Below are 25,312 nucleotides of genomic sequence, written 5' to 3' on the forward strand. Positions count from 1 at the left end.
AGAAAACTGGTGAGTGCTGTAGAGTCAAAGGCCTAGAAGTAAATGTTCAACTTTACTAAGGCTGGTATATTGCTTGGGCCCTAAGTGGTCCTAGCATAAATCCTAATTGGATGTTCCGTTGTGCATGTGCGCTTATGCTTACACAAGCGCACATGTCAAGGGAAGAAAACCAAGTATCCGGGCAGATTACAACTTGTTCAGAATGAGTCTGACGTAGTCAGGTAATTTTCAGGTCAATGCCTGGAGGTCAGTCAGAATTGGTGTCAAGGGAGTCTGTAGTAGTTTTTCTACAAGTCACTGTGTCTTCCACTATTGTAGTGGCGATAGGTATGAAGTCTATTTCATAGCTATGTTATCCACGGAGGAGCTAACCTCACGACGGAAGTACTCTTTAAGTATTGGACCAGTCATACGTGGTGTGATCATGATTCATGACTTCTAATAATTTTCCTCCTGAATGGAGGGTCCTATTTATTAGTGACATGTGTGTTAACCATTGGAAGAGTGCACTGGAGATTCCCCTCCACGTTTTGCACTCTGAGTGACTCCTATGTTGCTGTTGTCAATGGTAATTTGATTGGTTAGGTCTCTAACCTTCTTACTGATTGTAGCTGGACTGACTGTTGCTAGTATTGGTACTGGTACTCAAGGGGACCAGTTATCCTACCGATTTATTCTGAAATATTATCTACCGGAACACATGATTGGAGCATTTTACTAGTTGTATTGTAGTTGAACCTACACATGGCAAAGAATGATTACTGATGCCATTTGTTTTGGAGGTGGACAAGTCCATTGGACTTCCTTTACGACCAGTGTGGTACACCTCAGTACTATCTTAGATGTCTTCTAAGATAATCCCCGTTTAGGGGCCTGTCTGCTCCTCACTGTTCTCATAGGAGAGTTTACAACTAGATTTGATTTATGCTCTGGCGGCCTCGTACGGTGTTGTCCGTAGTCTTGACCCCCCCACCGGCCTCGATGAGGCTCATCATGGATCTGGGCTACTATTCCCCCCCTTTGTGCCTCGGGACCCCCCCACCAGCGGGTGGTGTTGGTGTCCGATGCGCAAATGAAAAGGTCGTACCCTATGTACGAGTTGTCAGCGGCCGCGTTGTTATGAGAATGGCTGTAACCTTTCAACCAAATCTCCTGGTGTTTGTGCTTCAAAACGCTCAGTGGCTGTCGAGGCATGTCAGTCACCACCGCGTTCGCGTGTGGCAACCTCTTCATTACCTGCGAACTGAGACGAGGATATCGGTCTGTGATATCGCAAAGTGTTTCACCAGTGGGAGTCGTCGGGTCAGTTGCTGGACTGACGCCATTAGTGTCATTGTAAGGGGTGACAGTCCCCAACAAAGCGGAAGGTGTATCATCGGAAGCAGAGTATACTCTGTGCATCAATGTGTTACTTGCTGAGACGGCCGCAGTGCTTGCGGAAGTGTCCGAAGGGCAAGAGAAGTTCATCTCAACTATCGTATTGCACGACTGCAAGGAGGAGGGAAGTTGCTTATTCACAGAGACAGCTGGCTCGAAATCATGAAAAGATTTGTCAATCAGGTTGGCTGATGGAATGTGTCGAGATATCGTACTATCTCCGTGGATCGGATTTTGTACCAAGAGGTTTCTAAATGTCTTTTTCCCAAGGGGTGCTTTCGACAGATACCCCTCGTGAAGGACTGCGTTGCAGCTAGCGTTAGGGGAAGACAGTGTGGTCAGTGGAGAAGGCACTGTGGCCTGTGACCATACCTGGTTGGTTTTCCAATCCATCAATGGGAGTAACCGATCCATCAAGTCTGCTCCAAGTAGCAGGGTTACAGTTTTGAGGCTGGTAACATACACAGGGTGAACGAGCGATACGTCCTGGAAGTGTAGTTTCAGCATGACTCTCAATGTGAGAGGCGAGGTAGTCTGAGTGACCCCTCGAAGTTTAGTGTCGCATCGTTCCACTTTTAACCAACGTTTAGTTGGCTTCAAAGCCCTTTTGAGATCATCAAACAATGTTTGAGAGATGAGTGATATTGTCGCACCCGAATCAATTAGCGCATGACAAGTTAAGCAGTCCTCCAGGACTGTTTCCAGGTATGGCCGTTTAGATTCGTGGTTAGTGGACATATTCCCCACAAAGTGGAGTGGTCGTTCGCAATGACGTGATCTGCCATTTCTGTTCAAGGTGGAAGCAGATTGACTTTTCCGATTTTGAGTGGGCTTGGCTTTAACGAAGCGTTTGACCTTTTTCTTCGCAACTTTTGTATCAGAGTCTATAGACAGAGCCCGGGGGCTTGTTTCTTGATCAAGCGGGCCCTGGATAGGGTCTTGAATGAGAGCGGGAGAAATTTGAACTTTAACGTCCTTGCTATGGGTGTTAATTCCTGCGGACCTGGTGTCCAGTAATTCCCCGTCTAGTCCTTGTGACTTATCTTTTACCCTTTTCTCAAATTGTTCTCGCTTAAGTTCTTCCCGTAGTGGGACTTCTGGAGAACATTGGTCTACGTTTTGATCGTCCTTCAACCCTTTGTTACCCTTGTGCTCTGACACTTTTTGTGGGTTGGGTGCAGGAACGTAGCGAACGGGTCGATTGTAGCGGTAGTCATGTTGATGGCTACGTACTTTACAGTTATTTCGACCGCGGAGGTTATTGGAATCATGGTTTCGTGGTAGAAACTGTTGTTGTGCGTCATCTCTCGACGCTCCAATACCTGATAATGCACCCTCTAACTGGAGTGAGTGCTCCTGGTTAAACTTCAAAACTGAGTGGTCAGGGCTCTTAGCGTTGTGAACTTTTGATGCCTCAAAAGCTGTGCTTGCAAGCTCTCTGAGTTGTAAGATAGGCAAGCCAACGTGGGCGGCAGGGCCCAAGTAGGTAATGAAGGTGGGATACATGTTCGACAGAAACATTTGTTTGAATGGTAAAAGCTCTTCCATTCCTGTTTCTGTGAGTAGGCCAAAGTAAGCTGAACGAAGCCTATGATAGTAAGCTTGTGGGTGTTCGTTCCGAGCTTGTCTGACGGTGTTAGCCAGTGAGCTATCGTGTTTGCGAGTCGCAGAACCACTGAATTCTAATTTCAAGCTGTGGCAAGTTTAGCGTAGTCATTTAGCACGTGTTGCTGTTGTAGACGAATGAACCTCGTCACGTGTCTATTCGACGTTCGCTTCAACAGGTAAACCCTGTCAGAACCCGTAGCGTTCGGGTAGCCATCCAACGCGTCCTCTATGTCAGCTAGGAACGTCTCAGTATCGTTTGGCTGACCTGGAACGGGGTCAAAGGTGGGGAAACTCTTGACGAGTTTGTCAAGGTATTCCGCGCCAAACGGGCGGAGAGGGTTGGCTTCATCCTGTGGAGAGATTGTGGCCGAAAGGCCAAGAGAGGAAGCCAAGCCTTGTTGTTGTTGGCCAAGAGGCGCCATATTACTCAGTGCCGAAGGGCCAAGAGGAGAAGACTGAGGGACACATGAGGGAGGCAAGGTCTGAAACCTATTGTCTTCACTCCTGTGAGTACAGGGCTCTGGTTGCTTGGATGGGTAGTCGCGCTGTAGAGCGTGACCATTCTGGATTTCCTCCAGATGGTACCTAATGGTGGAATTCTGCTGCATTGCAGAGTCCACTTGAGCGCTTAGAGTACCGATTTTGGACACGTGAGTGTCACACCTGCTCCTTTCGGTCTCAAACTTATCTGTCATGGTTTGCAGATAGAGGTCTTGAGTACGGAGCGAGAGATTCAGTGATGAGATTTCCTCTGCTTGCTTAGAAATCAATATTTCCATCCTCATCACCTGAATTCTCTCATCATTCATTTGGTCAGCGACTTCAATAAGTTCTGCTGATTTATCATCCAACTTTGTCATTGTGTTCATTAACTGATCGTCTTTGGTCTGCAGCGCTTTGAGGAGCACCGTGTTATTTTGAGTAACATTCAACAAAACAGCATGCATGTTGTCAAGTTGAGCGCTCCTGTTGGTAGATAACTCTTCAGATTTATCTAGTTTGGCGTGGAGATCATCGTATTTAGTTTTGGCTAAATCGAGTTGTTCCTGTAGCATATGATTTTGTTCCTGTAGAAAACGATTTTGTTGAAGAGCTTGTGCTTGTTCATCGTCATACGTTTTTACAATTACATTTAATTGTTCGGTTTTCAAGCACAGTTCCATAGCTAGCAGAATTTTTCCCTTTTCTGCATTTGTCATTGGTTTCCCGGTTCTCTCCACCTGTCCCTTTATGTCTACCGTTACCTGCTCGTGCTTCAGCTGTGCACTGCGGTATTGGACAGATGGCAATCTCGGATGGCAAGACATCAGAGCTAGACTGGAGAGAACCTTTACGAGGCCTGCGCCCGATGGTTGATTTTGGAAAACATTGTTGTCTGCTTTTCCACTAATGGCATAATTAGGGTTGTTATCGCTGCTGAGGTCAGAGATCAATCCATTTACGGGTGGAGGTTCACTAATTAGCGGGCGAGTGGGAACCACCCCCTCTGATAGCCTGCACATTATTAGAACATTTGAAAGGAAAAAAAATATGTTTTTCCTAATTTTCCAACATTTTGGAATGTGGGGTGTGGGGAGCTGCAAAGACGATTTTAATCTATTTATAGACGTTAATGAACCATCAGTACTGTGGAAGTTGGACGTGAATGAATTTGCAAAAGCAAATTGAATTAATCAATGCCAATGATTAGTCCTACCTGGGTAGGCTATCTGGGTATTAAACTTGAATTACCTGAGAGGTTGCTTCATCCAGGTTAATATGCAAAGTTTAAGTTGTCTCATTTAATTGGAAGAACCTAGAAAGGTATGTTCAACAATTTAACTTATTAAATTGAATGAGACGATAATCCATACAATCTCCATTGATTGGATATCATAAGTGTAAACTGTAGGTCAAATGTTGGGACCCTTCACCACTAGGGTACGCTCCTCCCTGGGGCTGAGCATCAGTAAAGGGGTTTTACTGACTGTGCTTTGCTAAAGCAGATTTTACTGATTCATCTATTTATGATATATCAAACCTGTATAGGCTATCTGGGAATTAACTTTCAATTAACCTGAGAGCCTTGCTTCATCTAAGTTAAGTTTTGAAAAAGTTAATCATGTCTCATTATGGACGCCCAATCAATTTTGGATATTTTTTTTAAAGATCCACTTGAAAAGGTAAATCTGGCAATTTCACTTGTTAGTTAAATTGAATGAGACGTCATATCCAGTCAATTGCGATTGTCTGGATATGTTACCGTGCTCCACGTTTGAATTTCCCCTAGAGATGTACTGGCAATTCTTCACCACCAGGGTGCAGAATGCTGAAATTAAACGGAAGTACAAAGGTCGGACTTCCGTCGCACTACGGAGGAATTTTTAACGTGGTACGGAGGAGGGTAAAATGTTCCCTCTCTGTTAGCTTGCAGTAATGCTAAGCTATTGCTACTTGGTTCAGGAGTATCACTTCCAAGCACCAAAATAGGATCCTTTCACTATGGAAAGGGTGGGTTTTCTAGTGACGTCTCACCTCAACCCCATTCAGCATATTCTGCTAGCGTTTATGCTGACCGGAGCGACACGGTACTTAAATACAGATACGCATACGGTCTGCCCACACTGTCTTAGTGCGGTAGGCAAATTATTCGGCTCGGTTACCGGACAGTTAACTTCTAATTTCTAACCTTACTTTAGAAGTTAATATTTACCGACAGAAATAGTACCGTTTGGCCTAACGGACTAAAACTGGAATTTATCCCTCACTGCTATCGACATAAGACCGGAGCTACTCTAAATAGCTTCTCTCAATGGAAAAAGCACAATCACTTTGTATAGATAGCAGGCTGTTTGTACAATTCTGTTTGCACAATTGATATATAGAATTTCACAGCAAAGTCCAATTCTATCTTAGATTCCTCGCACGGGGGTTCCATATATGTATTATCAAAATGACCCAACGTGCGTTTTAGTTTTAAAGTCCTCACAGGGGGCGCAATATATGTCGTGTCTTTGGGTACCATTAAACTGAAGATAGGTTTATCAATTAATTCCCTGTAATTATTATCACGCGATTAAACTGATTAATCGTTTAATTGTAATTAACTAGGAGATCGGGGCACCAAGAAAAATATTCAGATTACAAAGTTATAATTTTCCTAAAATTCCTAATATAACTTAACCTATATTATAATATAGGCCGATTATCTTCTGGTTTAAATGGCGTATTTTACCTCTCGTCCAGTCTCATTCCAAACGTCGTAAATTGTTGTATCTGCACGAACGCAGTCTTTACTAAAATCATCCATACATCAATTGTCTTAAAATCATTTGTTTACTACACTAAGTAATTAACAGAAAACATACAAACAGTAATTATCTTCACAAAGGATTGGTAGCGTAATGTGCCCTAATGGGCTAACAGGCAGGTCGGCCTGTTGGACAATGGATCATAAAAGTCAGCTGAGGATGCACACCTACAGAGTTCATTAATATTACAATTGACAATTGAACGCTCACTCATTCGGGAACAATTGCAATCAATATATATTTACGCTCAGTGTCGTCGGGATCCTTGTTGAAGAGTTCTGTTCTGATGGAGAGTTCTCTCTCTCTCTCTCTCTCTCTCTCTCTCAGTTAGAATGGATCTTTCAGAGCGACATTCATTAATGTCGTCATAGAATGGATGTTTCGTTGGTCTTCGCGTTCGATGATATAATTTACTTAGCTGCAGACTAATAATTAATATCAAAGACTTGTTCTTATTCTGTCGGTCTCGATAGTAAAAGTTAACCACGTGGTGTAGTTCACTTTCAGTAGAGGAATTGGATGGTAAAACCTACTGGCCATGGAGTGCAGGCCTGGTCTGGAGAAATGTAAATCAGGGTGGGTTTTATAGTGACCCTTGAACAGGCTTGTCAAATGACGCCTGGTCCTGTATGTGTCCCTGGGGGCGTGCCTATGACTGAGTTAGACTTGGTTACAGAAATACAATTCTATCACATTAACATCAGTACGTAGCATCTCAATGTATTACAAATAGCTTTATCCTTATTAATACATTTTATACAACCATGTGGATTCAAGTCTCATCGCTGAGGCTATTATATAAACAGTTTTATGGTAATATGGCTATATTGTCTCTTCTGAGTATCACAAAATGGTACCAAGTGGACCAGTTCGTAGCTGGATTCTTCACCAATCTTCCATACCCTCTCCAGAACACACAAGTCGCTCGGTTCTCCAATTCTATGAGTTGGAAGAATTTCCTTTGTCTCTCTATGAAACATGTGGTAGTAGATTCTCCTCAGAGTTTTTACAACCCTTTCACACAGGGCCTGGGTTGGGGGGGAAGGTAGGTTGGGGGGATGGTACAAAGGGGAGAGGGCCAACTGTCTAACCTTACCCAAAGAGGCCAACGTCATGACACTAGGTTAGCTCTATTTTCATGTCATCCAACAAATGTTGGCATTGTTACTTAGAACTGGAGCTAGGGATGATCATGGACAATACCACATGGAACATTAACCTGTTAGGGTATAGGGGGCAGTATTGAGAATTTTTTGAAAAAATATGTGCCCATTTTTAACTGCCTCCTACACCTACCCAGTAACTACAATATGCATATACTTATTATATATGGATAGAAAACACCCTAAAGTTTCAAAAACTGTTTGAATGGTGTCTGTGAGTATAACAGAACTCATTTGGCAGGCAAAACCCTGAGACAGATTCTGACAGGAAGTGGATACCTGATGTGTTGAATTGACTTTGAGCCTATGCCATTGAAAAACAAAGGGAAGGAGGAATATTCTGGCACTTCCTATTGCTTCCACAAGATGTCCCCAGCCTTTACAAAGTGTTTTGAGTGTTCTACAGTGAGATCTGACCGAATAAGAGCCATGGAACGTGATGGTCCATTATTCACCCTGGCGCGCGATTTGATGGTGGGTACTCTCATTCCGAAACGTTTTAAAAGAAAACCCAATGGTCCGCCTTGAATTTTATTCATGTTCTGGTTAAAAAAGGCCCTAATGATTTATGCGATACAACGTTTGACATGTTTGAACGAACGGAAATATATTTTTTCCGTTCTTGAAGTGAAGTGAAGTCCGGCTGGCTGGCTTAGATCATGCGCTACAACACGGAGGTTTTTCGACATAAATGATGAGCTTTTTTGAACAAAACTACATTCGTTATGGACCTGGGACTCTTTGGAAGTGACATCTGATGAAGAGAATCAAAGGTAATGGATTATTTATATAGTATTTTCGATTTTAGATTCCTCCAACATGGCGGTTAGTCTGTATCGCGATGCGTATTTTTCTGGCGCAGTGCTCAGATTATTGCAAAGTGCAAAGGGAAACGATTTCCTGAACATCAACGCCATAGTAAAACACTGTTTTTAGATATAAATATGAACTTGATAGAACTAAAAATGCATGCATTGTCTAACATAATGTCCTAGGAGTGTCATCTGATGGAGATTGTAAAAGGTTAGTGCATAATTTTAGCTGATTGTATGGTTTTGGTGAAGCCTGTCTTTGAATCGACAATGCATTGCACACCGCTATTGTCAATGTACTCTCCTAACATAACCTAACTTTATGCTTTCCCCGTAAAACCTTTTTGAAATCGGTAAACGTGGTTAGATTAAGAAGATGTTTATCTTTCAAAGGCTGTAAGTTAGTTGTATGTTTGAGAAATTTGAATTTGTACATTTATTTGGTTTCAAATTTGCCGCTCTTGAAATGCACCTGCTGTTGATAGGGTGCGCCACGGGGGGCACGCTAACGTCCCAGGTAGCCTCAAGAAGTTAATGAGCCCAATCTTGATCTTTTTACACAAATTGGTATTTTGACCAATCAGATCAGCTCTCACGCCAATAATTGTGGGGGGAAAAAATCTGAATTGGGCTGCCTGTGTAAACGCAGCCATATAATCCTCAAACTCTGCTGTGAACTCATATATAAACTGATACGAAACGATACCAGATCAATGTGAGCCTAACGGTTTCCCAATAGCAATGGAACTTAAAGGCTTACAAGTGTTTTAATGATGCATCTTTCATCTAGGGCTGTGGCGGTCATGACTTTTTGTCAGCCGGTTATTGTCACGCAAATGTCTGCCGGCCTCACGATAACTGACCGTTAATTAACATAAACACGTTTATCTCCAGGCCTCCACACATACAAGCCACTGATGCAGACCTTTGGAACATCTACATTTAAAAAAAAACAGACTAAATAAATCATAGTAATATAGTCTACACCATCACAATAAATCCATGATTTAATTTAGGCAGCTCTAAAGAAACATTATAAAGAAAAGGTATTTCAGAACAAAACGCTATGTGTTGGCCTACTGTATGTTATCTGGCTATGAGCCATGCTATAGGCCGTAGGCTGGTTCATTTAGCAGACAAGATATGCTTTATTTTATATCATATGATATTTTAGTAATAGGAATATAATTGAATTTAACTGGATAAAATAGAAAGAATATTTTTCCCATTCCGGAGCGAGTATGCATACGAAGTGGCTATGGGAAGGCAACGACACATCTACTGATGTTGTTCTACAGTGGTGTGAGGCCTCGTTAGATCACCAGTGTTTTCAAGTGTGACCTTATGGGTTTTGGAGATGTAACAATGCTCCTACCAAGGTTCTAGCAGTGAACTGAGCCTTAAGCCTTGGCCCCAGTCGTTCAAAAGTTATCCGGCCCTGTATGATGATCTCAGTAATGAGTTGGACTGTAGAGGGCAGTAGAGGGCTTGTCCTGATGGTTTAAGTTCAGTGCTGGTTTAGGGTCAGTGCTGGTGTAGGGTTTAGGGTCAGTGCTGGTGTAGGTGTAACAGTGTAGGTTCCGTCCCTCTCTTCGCCCCAACCCGGGCTCGAACCAGGGACCCTTGCACACATCAACAACTGACACCCACCAAAGCATCGTTACCCATTGCGCCACAAGATCCACGGCCCTTGCAACGCAAGGGGAAAGCCTACTTCAAGTCTCAGAGCGAGTGACGTCACCGATTGAAATGCTATTAGCGCGCACCACCGCTAACTAACTAGCCATTTCACATCGGTTACATAGGGTTTAGAGTTTAGGGTCAGTGCTGGTTTAGGGTTTAGGGTCAGTGCTGGTGTAGGGTTTAGGGTTTAGGGTCAGTGCTGGTGTAGGGTTTGGGGTTTAGGGTCAGTGCTGGTGGAGGGTTTAGGGTCAGTGCTGGTGTAGGGTTTAGGGTTTAGGGTCAGTGCTGGTGGAGGGTTTAGGGTTTAGGGTCAGTGCTGGTGTAGGGTTTAGGGTTTAGGGTCAGTGCTGCTCCTCCTGATGGTCCTCATGGCGACGTGTCTTCATGTGAGCATTACGACTCTTCACTTTAGAGAACACCCTGAAGGAGAGGAGGAGAGATGAGAACACAGTACAGACAGACAGACAGACAGACAAGAGAATATACAGTAGAGAAGTTGCTGGATGGATAGATAGAAGGTATCTCTCTTACTTGGCACATGCCCTACAGGGGTATAGAGGGGTAGGCTGTGTGTGGTGCTTGGCGCTGGGGGGGAGAGTCGCTCGGTCTGGGACTGGAGCTGAATAGAGAGGGGGACATGCTCAGACAGACCGGCCCATAAAAGTGAGCCTTGCTGGGCCTCTCTACCTCTCCCAGGGCTGGGCTAAAGCAACCAGAACCAGAACCAACCTGCAGCAGGGGACAGGAGGAACTACTGTGGATCGGTTGGCAGGCATTCTGTGTGGAAATGGCGTGGAGCCCCATCTTACCATTCATGGTGGGCTGAGATGGATAGACCTACAGAGAGAACAGGTTACAGTAGTACTGACAGCTAGTCTGGTAGGTTCTCTCTATACCTTGTCGGGCTTCTCTCTCTCTCTCTCTTTCAGTTCAACTCAAATGAGCTTTATTGGCAATGGGAAAAGTGTTTATATTGCCTAAGCAACTGAAATAAACAATAAACAAAAGTGAGAAGACACAAAACAACATAGTTTTTTTTTATTTGAAATGGACAGTAAACATTGCACTCTCTCTGTCTCTATTTCTCTCCACAGAGACACTCACCTGTCTGTCATTGTAGTCCCCGCTGACGAGGGAGACGATGTGATTGGCTGTGGGCCCAGAGCAGGGGAGAACGACTGCCCCCTCTCAGTGAAGCCACAAAGTTCAAGGCCGACCACGGTACTGCAGGCATTGTTTGTAGAAAACAAGACCCCCCCATTATAGTGAGGGGAAAATGACAATCTTCGTGGTCTATCTACAGGGGCGCAGCTTTGGTTTTAGAAGTGGGGGGGGGGGGGGTCATAACTTGGCGGAGGGTCTGAGGGTCCTCCCATTTTTGGGGGCATCTAAAGCTAATTTCCTGTATTTCTACACAATCTAAAATGACCCATAGCCCTTCTAGCAGTCATCAAGCTAGGTAAGTGATTGATAAGACTGAACTATATCAATGATAATTCAGTAATCAATATTGTGTTCCACCTAACAAATGAACAACTCTTACAAATGAAGTACAAAGACTTAACTTTTTGAGTGTCTTTAAGACATCCTCTATATGAAATTTCAGCCCGAGCCGCCCAGCCGGCCAGAGCCTCCCAGCCAGTCAGAGCCGCCCAGCCAGCCAGAGCCGCCCAGCCAGCCAGAGCCTCCCAGCCAGCCAGAGCCTCCCAGCCAGCCAGAGCCTCCCAGCCAGCCAGAGCCTCCCAGCCAGCCAGAGCCTCCCAGCCAGCCAGAGCCTCCCAGCCAGCCCGAGCCTCCCAGCCAGCCCGAGCCTCCCAGCCAGCCAGAGCCTCCCAGCCAGCCAGAGCCTCCCAGCCAGCCCGAGCCGCCCAGCCAGCCAGAGCCTCCCAGCCAGCCCGAGCCTCCCAGCCAGCCCGAGCCTCCCAGCCAGCCCGAGCCTCCCAGCCAGCCAGAGCCTCCCAGCCAGCCCGAGCCTCCCAGCCAGCCCGAGCCTCCCAGCCAGCCCGAGCCTCCCAGCCAGCCCGAGCCTCCCAGCCAGCCAGAGCCTCCCAGCCAGCCAGAGCCTCCCAGCCAGCCAGAGCCTCCCAGCCAGCCCGAGCCTCCCAGCCAGCCCGAGCCTCCCAGCCAGCCCGAGCCTCCCAGCCAGCCCGAGCCGCCCAGCCAGCCCGAGCCTCCCAGCCAGCCCGAGCCTCCCAGCCAGCCCGAGCCTCCCAGCCAGCCCGAGCCTCCCAGCCAGCCAGAGCCTCCCAGCCAGCCCGAGCCTCCCAGCCAGCCCGAGCCGCCTGCACGCCTGACCCCCACCAGTCTAGTTAATAACTCTCTCCCCAACAACTTCCTTCCCATCTCTTTTTTTTAATGTCTTAAGGGAAATGTTTGAAAAACAATAGTTTTAACAAAAACAGACATACACCTCCTACACATGAACACACTGAAGCGGTACATCCTCCATGCAATTCACATCATAGGCCTAATAGTACTAATAGTACATAGTACCTAGAGGTCCACGGCCCTGCTGTGCCCCAACCCAACACACCCAGCTTTAGGATCTTAGTGAAACATTCCTTATTGGTTTCAGGTGTCTTAGGCCAAGGCCAGAGTGACATCCAACAGTACAACAGACCCCAAGGGCCAGGAATGAGTAGCCCAGCAGCTAAGGATTGCCTAAATAGGTATCTCTCCTAGTGTCTCCCAAGTCTTTCCTCACATTTTTTGTTTTACATGTTTTGTGTCATTGGGAAAAGCCTCTATCAACCTTGATACAGTTTAAAAATCAACTTTAGCGGTTTATCAGACTGCCTTAAAACAGTTCCAACTTTGAAGCTTCTTGCTTGTCCAGTGTTTGCTGCACAGAGAGAATAAAAGGTTGTATCTATGGAAGTTCCCCTGGTTGCCTGACCCTGATGAGACCCCAGTCACCATCTGATCCTGCTCAGATGAGGCATGACAAAGAATTACCTTGGTGTACATTTATACATTATATTATCCAAGAGTAGAATCAATGGTTCAATAATTGAAATTATTATTCCCAGATCCCAGACTTGTAGCCAACCCATCAACTCAAGATGGAACGTTGTATCCATTCACTGGTTGTTATAATATACTGCAAAATTCACCTGAGCTCCGTAGACTGGTCTTCCCTGGCTGTCTGACCCTGCTGGGACACCTGTCACCATCTGATCCTGCTAAGAGACATGATGAGCATAGTGTTGTGTACTGACTGTGCAAAATGACAGTGAAGCCTGTAGAGCTGTTAATACCATGTCAGTGTGAAAACTAGGGAATTAGCTAGGGAAACTGACAGATCAATGACATTACATTAGTATACTGACTAATAAAAACTAACATTACGCTGAAGAAATGTCAAAATATATTGGTCTTCAATCGTTTGGCCACTGTTTTCATCATTTGATTCAAGTCTAGTGTTATTGAGGTAAAAATAATAGCTAAAGTTAGTGAGCTAGCTAGCTAAGGTTAGCCAACGTTTGGCTAGCTCTAGCTAATGGTACTATGGTACATCATCAAATGTACTTCTGTTGAAATGGGACAAAACAAAGGCTACAAAATATTTCCATACACACAACAGCCTTTAGGTACTGCTACCTGACAGATAGCTAGAGGCTAGCTAGAGCTGGATTGGCTGTGGTAGGTACTAGCTAGCTATCTAGCTGCTAGTAGTTCATTCACTTCAGTGGAGAGGGGATGAAACATTAGCTAACATAACATGTAAGTTACACTTCTAGCTCAGCACTGGGAATAAATAAAAACAATTATGTCAAACAGCAGTTACCTTGCCAGCTAGATCATTCAACTAAAGAGTAGCCAGTTTCTGCTATGCTTGCTTTTACAACTCTGAGAAAAAGTGCAACACAGACAGCAACTGCCTCTGATCATCTCTCCTGTGCTGATCCTATATGCCAGCCTTTCAGAAGCTTTGCCTTCACACAGCCTGTCCGCATGCTCTGTGGTGTCCAGTACAGTCCTAAATCCAGCTGGCTGAAACCGGAAAACAGCCTACCCGACCGCTCTGAGGAATCCACATGGTCCTAAAGCACACCGGTGCTGCGTTTTGTATCACAGTGCAATTATAAAACTCGGGGGGACAAAAATAACATTTCAGAATGTGTGTGTGTGTGTGGGGGGGGGGGGTCATATCCCCCCCGTCCCCAGTGAAAGTTGCGCCCCTGTCAATCTTCATGTGAATAAATACATGTTTAGAAGACAATCATGAGACAATAATTGGTTCTAACACACTAGATGTATGCCCTGATTATGTTTAAATCACTCAGAAGACATGATAATGATAATTTAGTAGCTATTGGCAGCCTGCAGTACCCTGGTTGGCCTTCAACTTGAGATACTCAATCAGAGGGGGCAGCACTAAGCTAGCCTGCAACTTCATTTCCTGGAGAAGCTTAAACTTCCTTGGCTTCAAATGCACTTTTGAATCTTCCCAAAGGAATGACTGGTGTCATGTGATCAATGGCTCTGTCCATTCAGATATACAGTCATTGGCCCAGAGAGGTCAGGTGATCTGTTTATTGAGAGCTCCTTATTGGTGGGGCACCTCCTCAAGTCCCTCCCTAACCATTGTGCCCCCTTATCAAAGAGCAGAGACAGTCTGGGTCCCAGCAATCTAAAATGGCTTCCTTTACTTCGTGACTATGTAAAAGCCCTGGATAGACTAATGACTCAACGCCTTCACTGGAAAACAGAAAGTGATGCAGCATTCAACAAGGCTGATTGTATGTGCACGTTTCTTTACACGTGCTAACATATTCCATAAGCTTTCTGTTCAATGTCCTTACATTTACCTCAGGCAGTGTGCTGGCCAGCCCGACTGGGGTCCTTACATTTAGACGCAGCCTCCTCTTCCAGGTGTAGTAATACTCTACACACTGAGACACTGACTTAGTCCCCACCTACACACACACACACACACACACACACACACACACACACACACACACACACACACACGCACACACACGCGTTAGTCCAAAAATCTATAGAGTGATAGTAGTTAGTGAGGGTGTGAAAAGCGTTGTGTTCCGTACTGTTTTCTGAATGCGGTGGAAGTCCTTCTGGTACATCATAAAGGCTTTCTTCACCAATCTCTTCTCCACTGGACTCCACTTATCACTCCCTGAGACAGAGAGAGAGAGAAAGAGAAAGAGAGTGAGCGAGAGAGAGAGAAAGAGAGAGAAAGAAAGAGAGAGGGAGGGAGAGAGAGAAAGAGAGAGAGAATGAGAGAGAGAGAAAGAAAGATAGACAGGGAAAGAGAGCGAGAGAGAACGAGAGAGAGCGAGAGACAGAAAAAGAGACAGAGAAAGAGAGAGAAAGAGAGACAGAGAAAGAGAGAGAGAGAGAAAGAGAGAGAGACAGAGAAAGAGAGAGAAAGACAGAGAGAAAGACAGAGAGGGTGAGAGAGTGTCTGACAGACCAACCAACTTGCACATGTCCTCTATACCATTGTTATTTTTACCCTAGATTATTGCTGTTACTGATTGACAATCTTGATTATCTTGATTATCATCGACAATAATGATTATTATCATTTTTAATTATGTTAATATTGTAAATGTATCACTTCATCTCCAAAGTATGCTTTGGCAAGATGTACATTGTTACGTCATGCTAATAAAGCAAATTGAATTTAGAAATTGAGAGAGAGACAGAGAGTTATGTATGGAACTGCTTAGACAGTGTTTGAGTGTGTGAATCACACACACCTGCGTAGTGGTAGGAGGAGAGAGAGTTGGCTGGCATCGGCCAGTGCTGAAGGAGCATCTTCTCCAGAGTCTCCTAGAGGTGGAGACAGCGAGAGGAAATGAGGGAAATCTCAAGACTGATTCATCGACTGATTTATTGGTGGATTGATTTTATTGATTAGACAATACAAAGTAGAAGGCTACTGTAGCCAGAGGCGACATGTTGGAGCTGAGGTTAGGTTAGGACACGACATTACAACACAGTGATTAGTGTTTCTTCATTCTGTCTTTTCTGTGTTAATGTTGCTGATTTTTCCCTCAGAGACAAAACAACATGTGATTGATTGAGGTGATGTAAATGTAAACTCTGACCAGGAAGTCTCCTCTGCTCTCGGATAGGCTGTGCAGGGCATACTCAGAGTTAGTCCCGCCCCCTGGACACACACTGGAACGTGACATCATCAACAGACACTCCACTGGGGAGGAAGAGAGAGAGAGAGAGAGAGAGAGAGAGAGAGAGAGAGAGAGAGAGAGAGAGAGAGAGAGATATTATCTCTTTTGAGATGGAACATGACCACACTCTCAATCTACATGATTTTGTACAGAATGTGTGTGTGTGTATTGTGTGTGTGTGGCAGTGCTGGGAAGTCAATTCAGGAAGTGATTTTAATTTTAATATTAAAACATAAAAAAACTTAAAAGTAATTGAAAAAAATATATATTTCTAATGTTGAATTGTTATATAGTTTACCTCCTGACTGCCTTCAATTCCAATTGACCCCAGCCCTGGTGTGTGGGTGGTTGTGTGGGTGGGTGGTTGTGTGGGTGGTTGTGTGGGTGGTTGGGTAGGAACGGTTGTTGAAAATTGATAAAAGGTCAAAAATACAGTTCTGATAAATGTAACAGCTGCATAATGGAGTATGCAGCTGTAGTACATTATTATCTAATAAAATATATTTTTTAATTATACTATCCCACAAAGTTTTCTCTCAGATCATGTAGTGGCCGTGTCAGTGTGTTTATTCCCCATCAATGTATACATTTTTATACACTATATATACAAAAGTATGTGGACACCCCTTCATATTAGTGGATTCGGCTATTTCAGCCACACCCGTTGATGACAGATGTATAAAATGGAGCACACAGCCATGCAATCTCCATAGACAAACATTTGCAGTAGAATGGCACGTACTGAAGAGCTCAGTGACTTTCAATGTGGCAATGTCACAGGATGCCACCTTTCCAACAAGTCAGTTCATCACATTTCTACCCTACTAGAGCTGCCTCGGTCAACTGTAAGTGCTGATTATGTAAGTGTAAACGTCTAGGAGCAACAACGGCTCAGCCACAAAGTGGTAGGCCACACAAGCTCACAGAATGGGACCACCCAGTGCTGAAGCACGTAGCACATAAATATAATCTGTCTTCGGGTGCAACACTCACTACCGAGTTCCAAACTGCCTCTGGAAGCAACGTCAGCACAAGAACTGTTCGTCGGGAGCTTCATGAAATGGGTTTCCATGACCGAGCAGCATTGGCTGGAGTGGTGTAAAGCTCTCCGCCATTGGACTGTAAAGGAGTGGAAACGTGTTCTCTGGAGTGCTGAATCATGCTTCAATGTTTGGCAGTCCGACGGATTAATCTGGGTTTGGCGGATGCCAGGAGAAGCAACCTGCCCCAATGCATAGTGCCAACTGTAAAGTTTGGTAGAGGAGGAATAATAGACTAGGGCTGTTTTTCATGGTTCAGTCTAGTCCCCGTAGGTCCAATGAAGGCAAATCTTAACACTACAGCATACAATGACATTCTAGCAACAGTTTGGGGAAGGCCCTTTCCTCTTTCAGCATGACAATGCCCCCATCCACAAAGTGAGTTCCATACAGAAATGGTTTGTTGAGATCGGTGTGGAAGAACTTGACTGGCCTGCACAGAGCCCTGACCTCAACCCTCATCGAACACCTTTGGAATGAATTGGAGCACTGACTGCGAGCCAGGCCTAATCGCCCAACATCAGTGCCGACCTCACAAATGCTCTTTTGGCTGAATGGAAGCAAGTCCTCACAGCAATTTTCCAAGAACTAATGGAAAGCCTTCTTAGAATATTGGAGGCTGTTAGAGCAGCAAAGGAGGGAGGACCAACTCCATATTTAATGCCAATGATTTTGGAATTAATTGTTCGACGAGCAGATGTCCACATACTTTCAGTCATGTATTGTAAACACGTGGGTCAAAACATTTTTGTTCCCATGTCTACGATTTCCCATGATTCCACCATCCATTTCAGATATCGCTTCACACTTTTCCCTGATAGTAAAGTCCAAGAGAAAAGGTGGTTTGAACATGTAATATTGTCAGTTTATATTTTGACAGTAATTGGTGAAGTGATAATTAGTTGACAAATAAATGATCCACTTCTCAAACACAGCCAAATGTGTGTGTGTGTGTGTGTGTGTGTGTGTGTGTGTGTGTGTGTGTGTGTGTGTTTCAGTGGAGGCTCCTCAGAGGAGGAAGGAGAGGACCATCCTCAGTGAATTTCAGAAAAATAAAATATTAAAACATTTAAAAAGTTATCCTTTTTAGATAAAACTACAATAGATATATTCACGTCACCGAATAATTGAATAAAACACAATGTTTTGCAATGAAGGTCTACAGTAGCTTCAACAGCACTCTGTAGGGTAGCACCATGGTGTAGCCGGAGGACATCTGGGTTTCCGTCCTCCTCTGGGTAAATTGAATTCAATACAAAACCTAGGAGGCTCATGGTTCTCACCCCTTTCCATAGACTTATACAGCAATTATGACAACTTCCGGAGGACATCCTCCAACCTATCAGAGCTCTTGCAGCATGAACTGACATGTTGTCCACCCAATCAAAGGATCAGAAAATGAATCTAGAACTGAATGCATAAGCTACAGCTAGCTAGCACTGCAGTGCATCAAATGTAGTGAGTAGTTGACTCAAAGAGAGAGAAAGACAATAGTTGAACAGTTTTGAACAAATTAATTCATTCAAAAATGAAAGAGAAGCAAGAGAGAGAGAGAGCTAGCTATATTTCACAGTATTTTTTTTCGCTTTCACTTTCTTAGCTAGCAAATGCAGCTAGCTAGTTTAGCTTACTCAAACACCTGGCTAAAACAGAGAGGGATGCTATGTTAGTTAGTTGGGTATGGCTATCCAACACTGGAACTCTTCCACGTCAAGGTAAGCTTTTGGTTTTATTAATATATTGCCACCGGGGCCTGCCGGTGTAACTGCTAAACTGCTTGCTGTATACTGTACTGCATGATTGTAGCGGGTGTACTAATGCGTTAGCTGTGAGTGTGTACCTCTGTGCTGGGTGGATGCGTTCTCCAGGGCATCCCAGGGCGTCCACAACACCAGTGCATTGTGGGTGTCTGAGTGAGAGTGTCTTTGGTCCTGAAGAGGTGGGACATCAGCCTGAAATCCAATCCCCACGTTGATCCTCCTGTGAGTGATAGGTCAATAACCAATCATAGTTGCATATGCTTCACAGATGTGTTTCTCTGCACTAAAAATAGACTTGAAGCGTAAAAGATGGTTTAGTAATGCAAGTCTTGCATTCTGATGCATCACTGCAGCCGGTGTAGCAAGTCTCATTGATTACAGTGGGTTTGTTTCAACTGAGCTGACGGAAGAAAAAAACACAGAACAATTTAAGTCAAGCTTCAGGTCTGAAAGGGCTGGGTGGAAAGGGGGAATTATCAGTGAAAAGTAATGTGATTGGGTAGGAGGTTAGTAAGGGGTGATGTGATTGGGTAGGAGGTTAGTAAGGGGTGATGTGATTGGGTAGGAGGTTAGTAAGGGGTGATGTGATTGGGTAGGAGGTTAGTAAGGGGTGATGTGGTTGGGTAGGCGGTTAGTAACGGATGATGTGATTGGATAGGCGGTTAGTAAGGGGTGATGTGATTGGGTAGGAGGTTAGTAAGGGGTGATGTGATTGGGTAGGAGGTTAGTAAGGGGTGATGTGATTGGGTAGGAGGTTAGTAAGGGGTGATGTGGTTGGGTAGGCGGTTAGTAACGGATGATGTGATTGGATAGGCGGTTAGTAAGGGGTGATGTGATTGGGTAGGTGGTTAGTAAGGGGCGATGTGATTTGACAAGAGGTTAGTAATGGGTGATGTGATTGGGTAAGAGGTTAGTAATGGGTGATGTGATTGGGTAGGAGGTTAGTAAGGGGTGATGTGATTGGGTAGGAGGTTAGTAAGGGGTGATGTGATTGGGTAGGTGGTTAGTAAGGGGCGATGTGATTTGACAAGAGGTTAGTAAGGGGTGATGTGATTGGGCAAGAGGTTAGTAAGGGGTGATGTAAGGGATGATGTGATTGGGCAGGTGGTTAGTAAGGGGTTATGTCATTGGGTAGGAGGTTAGTAAGGGGTGATGTGATTGGGTAGGAGGTTAGTAAGGGGCGATGTGATTGGGTAAGAGGTTTGTAAGGCGCGATGTGATTGGGTAGGAGATTAGTAAGAGTAATGTGATTTGACAAGAGGTTAGTAAGGGGTGATGTGATTGGGTAGGAGGTTAGTAAGGGGTGATGTGATTGGGTAGGAGGTTAGTAAGGGGTGATGTGATTGGGTAGGTGGTTAGTAAGGGGCGATGTGATTTGACAAGAGGTTAGTAAGGGGTGATGTGATTGGGTAGGAGGTTAGTAAGGGGTGATGTGATTGGGTAGGAGATTAGTCAGGGGCGATGTGATTGGGCAAGAGGTTAGTAAGGGGTGATGTTAGGGATGATGTGATTGGGTAGGTGGTTAGTAAGGGGTTGTTTTGGGTAGGAGGTTAGTAAGGGTTGATGTGATTGGGTAGAAGGTTAGTAAGGGGTGATGTGATTGGGTAGGAGGTTAGTAAGGGGTGATGTGATTGGGTAGGAGGTTAGTAAGGGGATATGTAATGGATGATGTGAATGGGTAGGTGGTTAGTAAGGCGCGATGTGATTGGGTAGGAGGTTAGTAAGGGTAATGTGATTGGGTAGGAGGTTAGTAAGGTGCGATGTGATTGGGTAGGAGGTTAGTAAGGGGTGATGTGATTGGGTAGGAGGTTAGTAAGGGGCGATGTGATTGGGTAGGAGGTTAGTAAGGGGCGATGTGATTGGGTAGGAGGTTAGTAAGGGGTGATGTGATTGGGTAGGAGGTTAGTAAGGGGCGATGTGATTGGGTAGGAGGTTAGTAAGGGGTGATGTGATTTGACAAGAGGTTAATAAGGGGTGATGTGATTGGGTAGGAGGTTAGTAAGGGGCAATGTGATTGGGTAGGAGGTTGGGTAGGAGGTTAGTAAGGGGTGATGTTATTGGGTAGGTGGTTAGTAAGGGGTGATGTGATTGGGTAGGTGGTTAGTAAGGCGCGATGTGATTGTGTAGGAGGTTAGTAAGGGGCAATGTGATTGGGTAGGAGGTTGGGTAGGAGGTTAGTAAGGGGTGATGTGATTGGGTAGGTGGTTAGTAAGGGGTGATGTGATTGGGTAGGAGGTTAGTAAGGCGCGATGTGATTGTGCAGGAGGTTAGTAAGGGGTGATTGGGTATGAGATTAGTAAGGGGCGTTGTGATTGGGCAAGAGGTTAGTAAGGGGTGGCGTAAGGGATGATGTCATTGGGTAGGCGGTTAGTAAGGGGTAATGTGATTGGGTAGGAGGTTAGTAAGGGGTAATGTGATTTGGTAGGAGGTTAGTAAGGGGTGATGTTCTTACGGTTTGATCTTTATTGTCTGCTCCCCGGACATTAGCATGCCACCATCACTCGTGGTTAGAGAGCAGTATAGCCCAGTGCCCTCCCTGTCTGGCCTCAGCAAGGGAGGAGGGGTGTAGTAGGTCAGTTGAACAATTGAACGCAGAACACTCTGGAACACCACAACACCCCTAGTGGACTGGCAGGGCAGGACAAGAGGAGAGTGGCGATGGGGATACCTCCTCTTGTCTTTTTTCCTTTCGTTCCTTCCCTCATCCTCCCCCTCTTGGCGCTCCTCTTCCAGGCATGGAAGGGGGGAGGCAGGGAGTCTGACAGGCACAGAGACAGGCATCACTATGGGGACAGGAGACCCTGGAATCACCCCTTCCTTCTGCTGAGAGAGCGAGAGAGAGAGAAAGAGACATGAGAAAGAGAGAATGCTTCTACACCTGCATTGCTTGCTGTTTGGGATTTTAGGCTGGTTTTTCTGTACAGCACTTTGATATATCAGCTGATCTAAGAAGGGCTATATAAATGAATACATTTCATTTGAATTTACATTTCAGGGATAGAGAAGTATTGTGTGTGTGTGTGTGTGTGTGTGTGTGTGTGTGTGTGTGTGTGTGTGTGTGTGTGTGTGTGTGTGTGCGCGTGCGTGCGTGCGTGTGTCTGTGTGCGTGCGTGCGTGCGTGCGTGTGCATGTGCGTGTGTGTGTGTGTGTGTGTGTGTGTCATCTCACCGTTCTGTATGTTTGTGACCTGCCGGTCTGTCCTCGGAGTCCTCCGTGAGAGCGCATGTGTCCGTTCAGAGCAGGAAGACTCTTAAAGACCCTCTGACACACAGAACACAGCAACCTGCTGACACACACACACACACAGACACACACGCACACACACACGCACACACACACACACAGACACACACACACACACACACACACACATTAATATCATCATCATAATGATAATCATCATAATCAATATCATCATCATCATAATCAATATCATCATCATCATAATCATAATCAATATCATCATCATCCTAATCAATATTATTATCATCATAATCAATATCATCATCATCATAATCAATATTATTATCATCATAATCAATAGAAACACCATATTGGATCAAAATGTGTCTTAGGTGGTGGGCGTGGCAGGGGGTGGCAATGGGCGCGGTCAGCGCGTCCGCATGGCTGAATTTGGTAAAAGCCCAGGTCCAAAACTTTTTTGAGGCCCCCATCTTGGCGGAGAGAAATGTTGGTGTTTTAAAGCCAATTTCCTGTAATTCTACACATTTTTTAATGTAGCTGATTAAAATGTTGTAGTTTGAAAGCTAATTTCCTGCAATTATATGCATTTTGCCATGGCTAGGGATGTGTTCCTATGCTCAAACCAGTCAAAAGTTTGGACACACCTACTCATTTTTGCTATTTTTTACATTGTAGAATAATAGTGAAGACATCAAAACTATGAAATAACACATGGAATCATGTAGTAACCAAAAAAAGTGTTAATCAAATCAAAATATATTTTATATTTGAGATTCTTCAAAGTAGCCACCCTTTGCCTTGATGACAGCTTTGCACCACTCTTGGCATTCTCTCAACCAGTTCATGAGGTAGTCAAAAACAGCTCAAATAAGCAAAGAGTAACGACAGTTCATCATTACTTTAACACATGAAGGTCAGTCAATTTCAAGAACAAAAGTTTCTTAAAGTGCAGTCGCAAAAACCATCAAGCGCTATGATGAAACTGGCTCTCACGAGGACCGCTTTAGGAAAGAAAGACCCAGAGTTACCTCTCCTGCAGAGGATAAGTTCAATAGAGTTACCAGCCTCAGATTGCAGCCCAAATAAATGCTTCACAGAGTTCAAGTAACAGACACACTGTTACTTTCAACATCAACTGTTCAGAGGAGACTGCATGAATCAGGCCTTCATGGTCGAATTGCTGCAAAGAAACCACTACTAAAGGACACCAATAAGAGGAAGAGACTTGCTTGGGCCAAGAAACATGAGCAATGGGCATTAGACCAGTGGAAATCTGTCCTTTGGTCTGATGAGTCCACATTTTTGGTTACAACAGCCGCATCTTTCTGAGACGCAGAGTAGGAGAACATCTCTGCATGTGTGGTACCCAACGTGAAGCATGGAGGAGGAGGTGTGATGGTATGGGGGTGCTTTGCTGTTGACACTGTCAGTGATTTATTTAGAATTCAAGTTACACTTAACCAGCACGGCTACCATAGCATTCTGCAGCGATACGCCATCCCATCTGGTTTGAGCTTAGTGGGACTATCATTTGGTTTTCAACAGGACAATGACCCAACACAAGCTCTGTAAGGACTATTTGACCAAGAAGGAGATTGATAGAGTGCTGCATCAGATGACCTGGCCTCCACAATCACCCAACCTCAACCCAATTGAGATGGTTTGGGATGAGTTGGACCACAGACTGAAGGAAAAGCAGCCAACAAGTGCTCAGCATATGTGGGAACTCCTTCAAGACTGTTGGAAAAGCATTCCAGGTGAAGCTGGTTGAGAGAATGTCAAGAGTGTTCAAAGCTGTCATCAAGGCAAAGGGTGGCTACTTTGAAGAATCTCAAATATAAAATATATTTTGTTTTGTTCAACACTTTTTTAGGTACAACATGATTCTATGTGTTATTTCATCATTTTGATGTCTTCACTATTATTCTACAATGTAGAAAATACTAAAAATAAAGAAAAACCCTGGAATGAGTAGGTGTGTCCAAACTTTACACTGGTACTGTCTATGTCTGCATGTAAGCATTTCACTGCACGTGTTATATCATCTGCTAAAATCGTATGCGACCAATAAACAAATTTAATTTTAGAAGTAGCACAAGTAATGTTATTAAATTTCCCTGTCCCACCCTCTGTATATATATTTTTTATTCCCCCCCCCCAAAAAAAACACTTAGGCGGGCAGCCAAGGACCTTTCTATGCAGAAAACCCTGTATACCTAACACACACACACACACACACACACACACACACACACACACACACACACGCGCGCGCGCACACGCGCGCACACGCGCGCACACGCACACACACACGTGCGCACACACGCACACACGCACACACACGCACATGCGCACACGCGCGCACAATCACACACACACACATGCGCGCACACATGCACACGCACATGCACACACACACACGCACACACACACGCGCGCACACACGCACACACACGCGCGCACACACGCACATGCACACACATACACGCACACACACACACACACATGCACACACACACGCACACACCAGCATACCTGCAGTTTGGTGTCTCATAGTTTCCCAAATGTTCTCTCAATGTCATCTAAAAGAGCAACAAAACCAACATGAATTTAACACACTCTGTTCAGTATATCAGATATCCTTAATGCTTTAGTTGTTAGCTCAGCGAGCTAACACAGACTGCCCAGACTTCCCCTTGGGAGGATGTTACTGTACCTGTGTCTGCTGTGCTGGGGGCGAGTAGAGAGGCTTCAGATGGTTCAATTGATTGAAATGGTTCAAGTGATTCAATTGATTCAGGTGGTTCACGTGTGGTCCTCTCCTCTCTGTGGTCATCTGCTGGACGGCTGGACTTACCCCCCTCTCTGACTCCCACCCCCCACGCAGGAGGAGAGGGGGAGAGAGGTAGAGAGGGCTGCATCTAGGGCTAGGGTTAGGGTAGGGAATATAGGAAGGGCTTGGGCCGGGCTGGTTAGGATGGGGTATGGGGCTGGATTGAGGGCTGAGGTGAGGGTAAGAGTAGGGACTATGGTCAGGGTGGGGGCTGTAGGTAGGGTTAGGGTTGGGGCTATAGGTAGGGTTGGGGTTAGGGTTGGGGTTGTAGGTAGGGTTGGGGTTGGGGCTGTAGGTAGGGTTGGGGCTGTAGGTAGTGTTGGGGTTAGGGTTGCGGTTGTAGGTAGGGTTAGGGTTGGGGTTGTAGGTAGGGTTGGGGCT

General features: G+C 45.0%; 1 protein-coding gene across 1 annotated transcript; it reads right to left on the minus strand.

The window, feature by feature from the left end:
• Positions 1 to 9,965: 9,965 nt before the first annotated feature.
• Positions 9,966 to 25,196, minus strand: LOC115161917 (transcriptional-regulating factor 1). The gene is made up of 12 exons (XM_029712751.1): positions 24,815 to 25,196; positions 24,634 to 24,680; positions 22,063 to 22,180; positions 21,347 to 21,717; positions 18,975 to 19,114; positions 16,014 to 16,117; positions 15,663 to 15,735; positions 14,988 to 15,076; positions 14,745 to 14,852; positions 10,663 to 10,770; positions 10,465 to 10,552; positions 9,966 to 10,353 (listed from the first exon to the last, which is right to left on the minus strand). Exons 1-12 carry the CDS (start codon positions 24,932 to 24,934, stop codon positions 10,337 to 10,339), a joined length of 1,383 nt encoding a protein of 460 aa, XP_029568611.1. The 5' UTR covers positions 24,935 to 25,196; the 3' UTR covers positions 9,966 to 10,336.
• Positions 25,197 to 25,312: the final 116 nt, after the last annotated feature.

Source organism: Salmo trutta, chromosome 25 (assembly GCF_901001165.1).
Source record: "Salmo trutta chromosome 25, fSalTru1.1, whole genome shotgun sequence".
Taxonomy (NCBI): Eukaryota; Metazoa; Chordata; class Actinopteri; order Salmoniformes; family Salmonidae; genus Salmo; species Salmo trutta.

Excerpts from the sequence above, each read along its gene's own strand:
- LOC115161917 (XM_029712751.1), bottom strand. The coding sequence starts at position 24,934 with ATGACCACAGAGAGGAGAGGACCACACGTGAACCACCTGAATCAATTG. Across the intron at positions 24,681-24,814 it reads CCCCAGCACAGCAGACACAG|ATGACATTGAGAGAACATTT; the intron begins GTACAGTAACAT and ends TTGCTCTTTTAG. Across the intron at positions 10,553-10,662 it reads CCTCCTGTCCCCTGCTGCAG|CTCCAGTCCCAGACCGAGCG; the intron begins GTTGGTTCTGGT and ends CTCTCTATTCAG.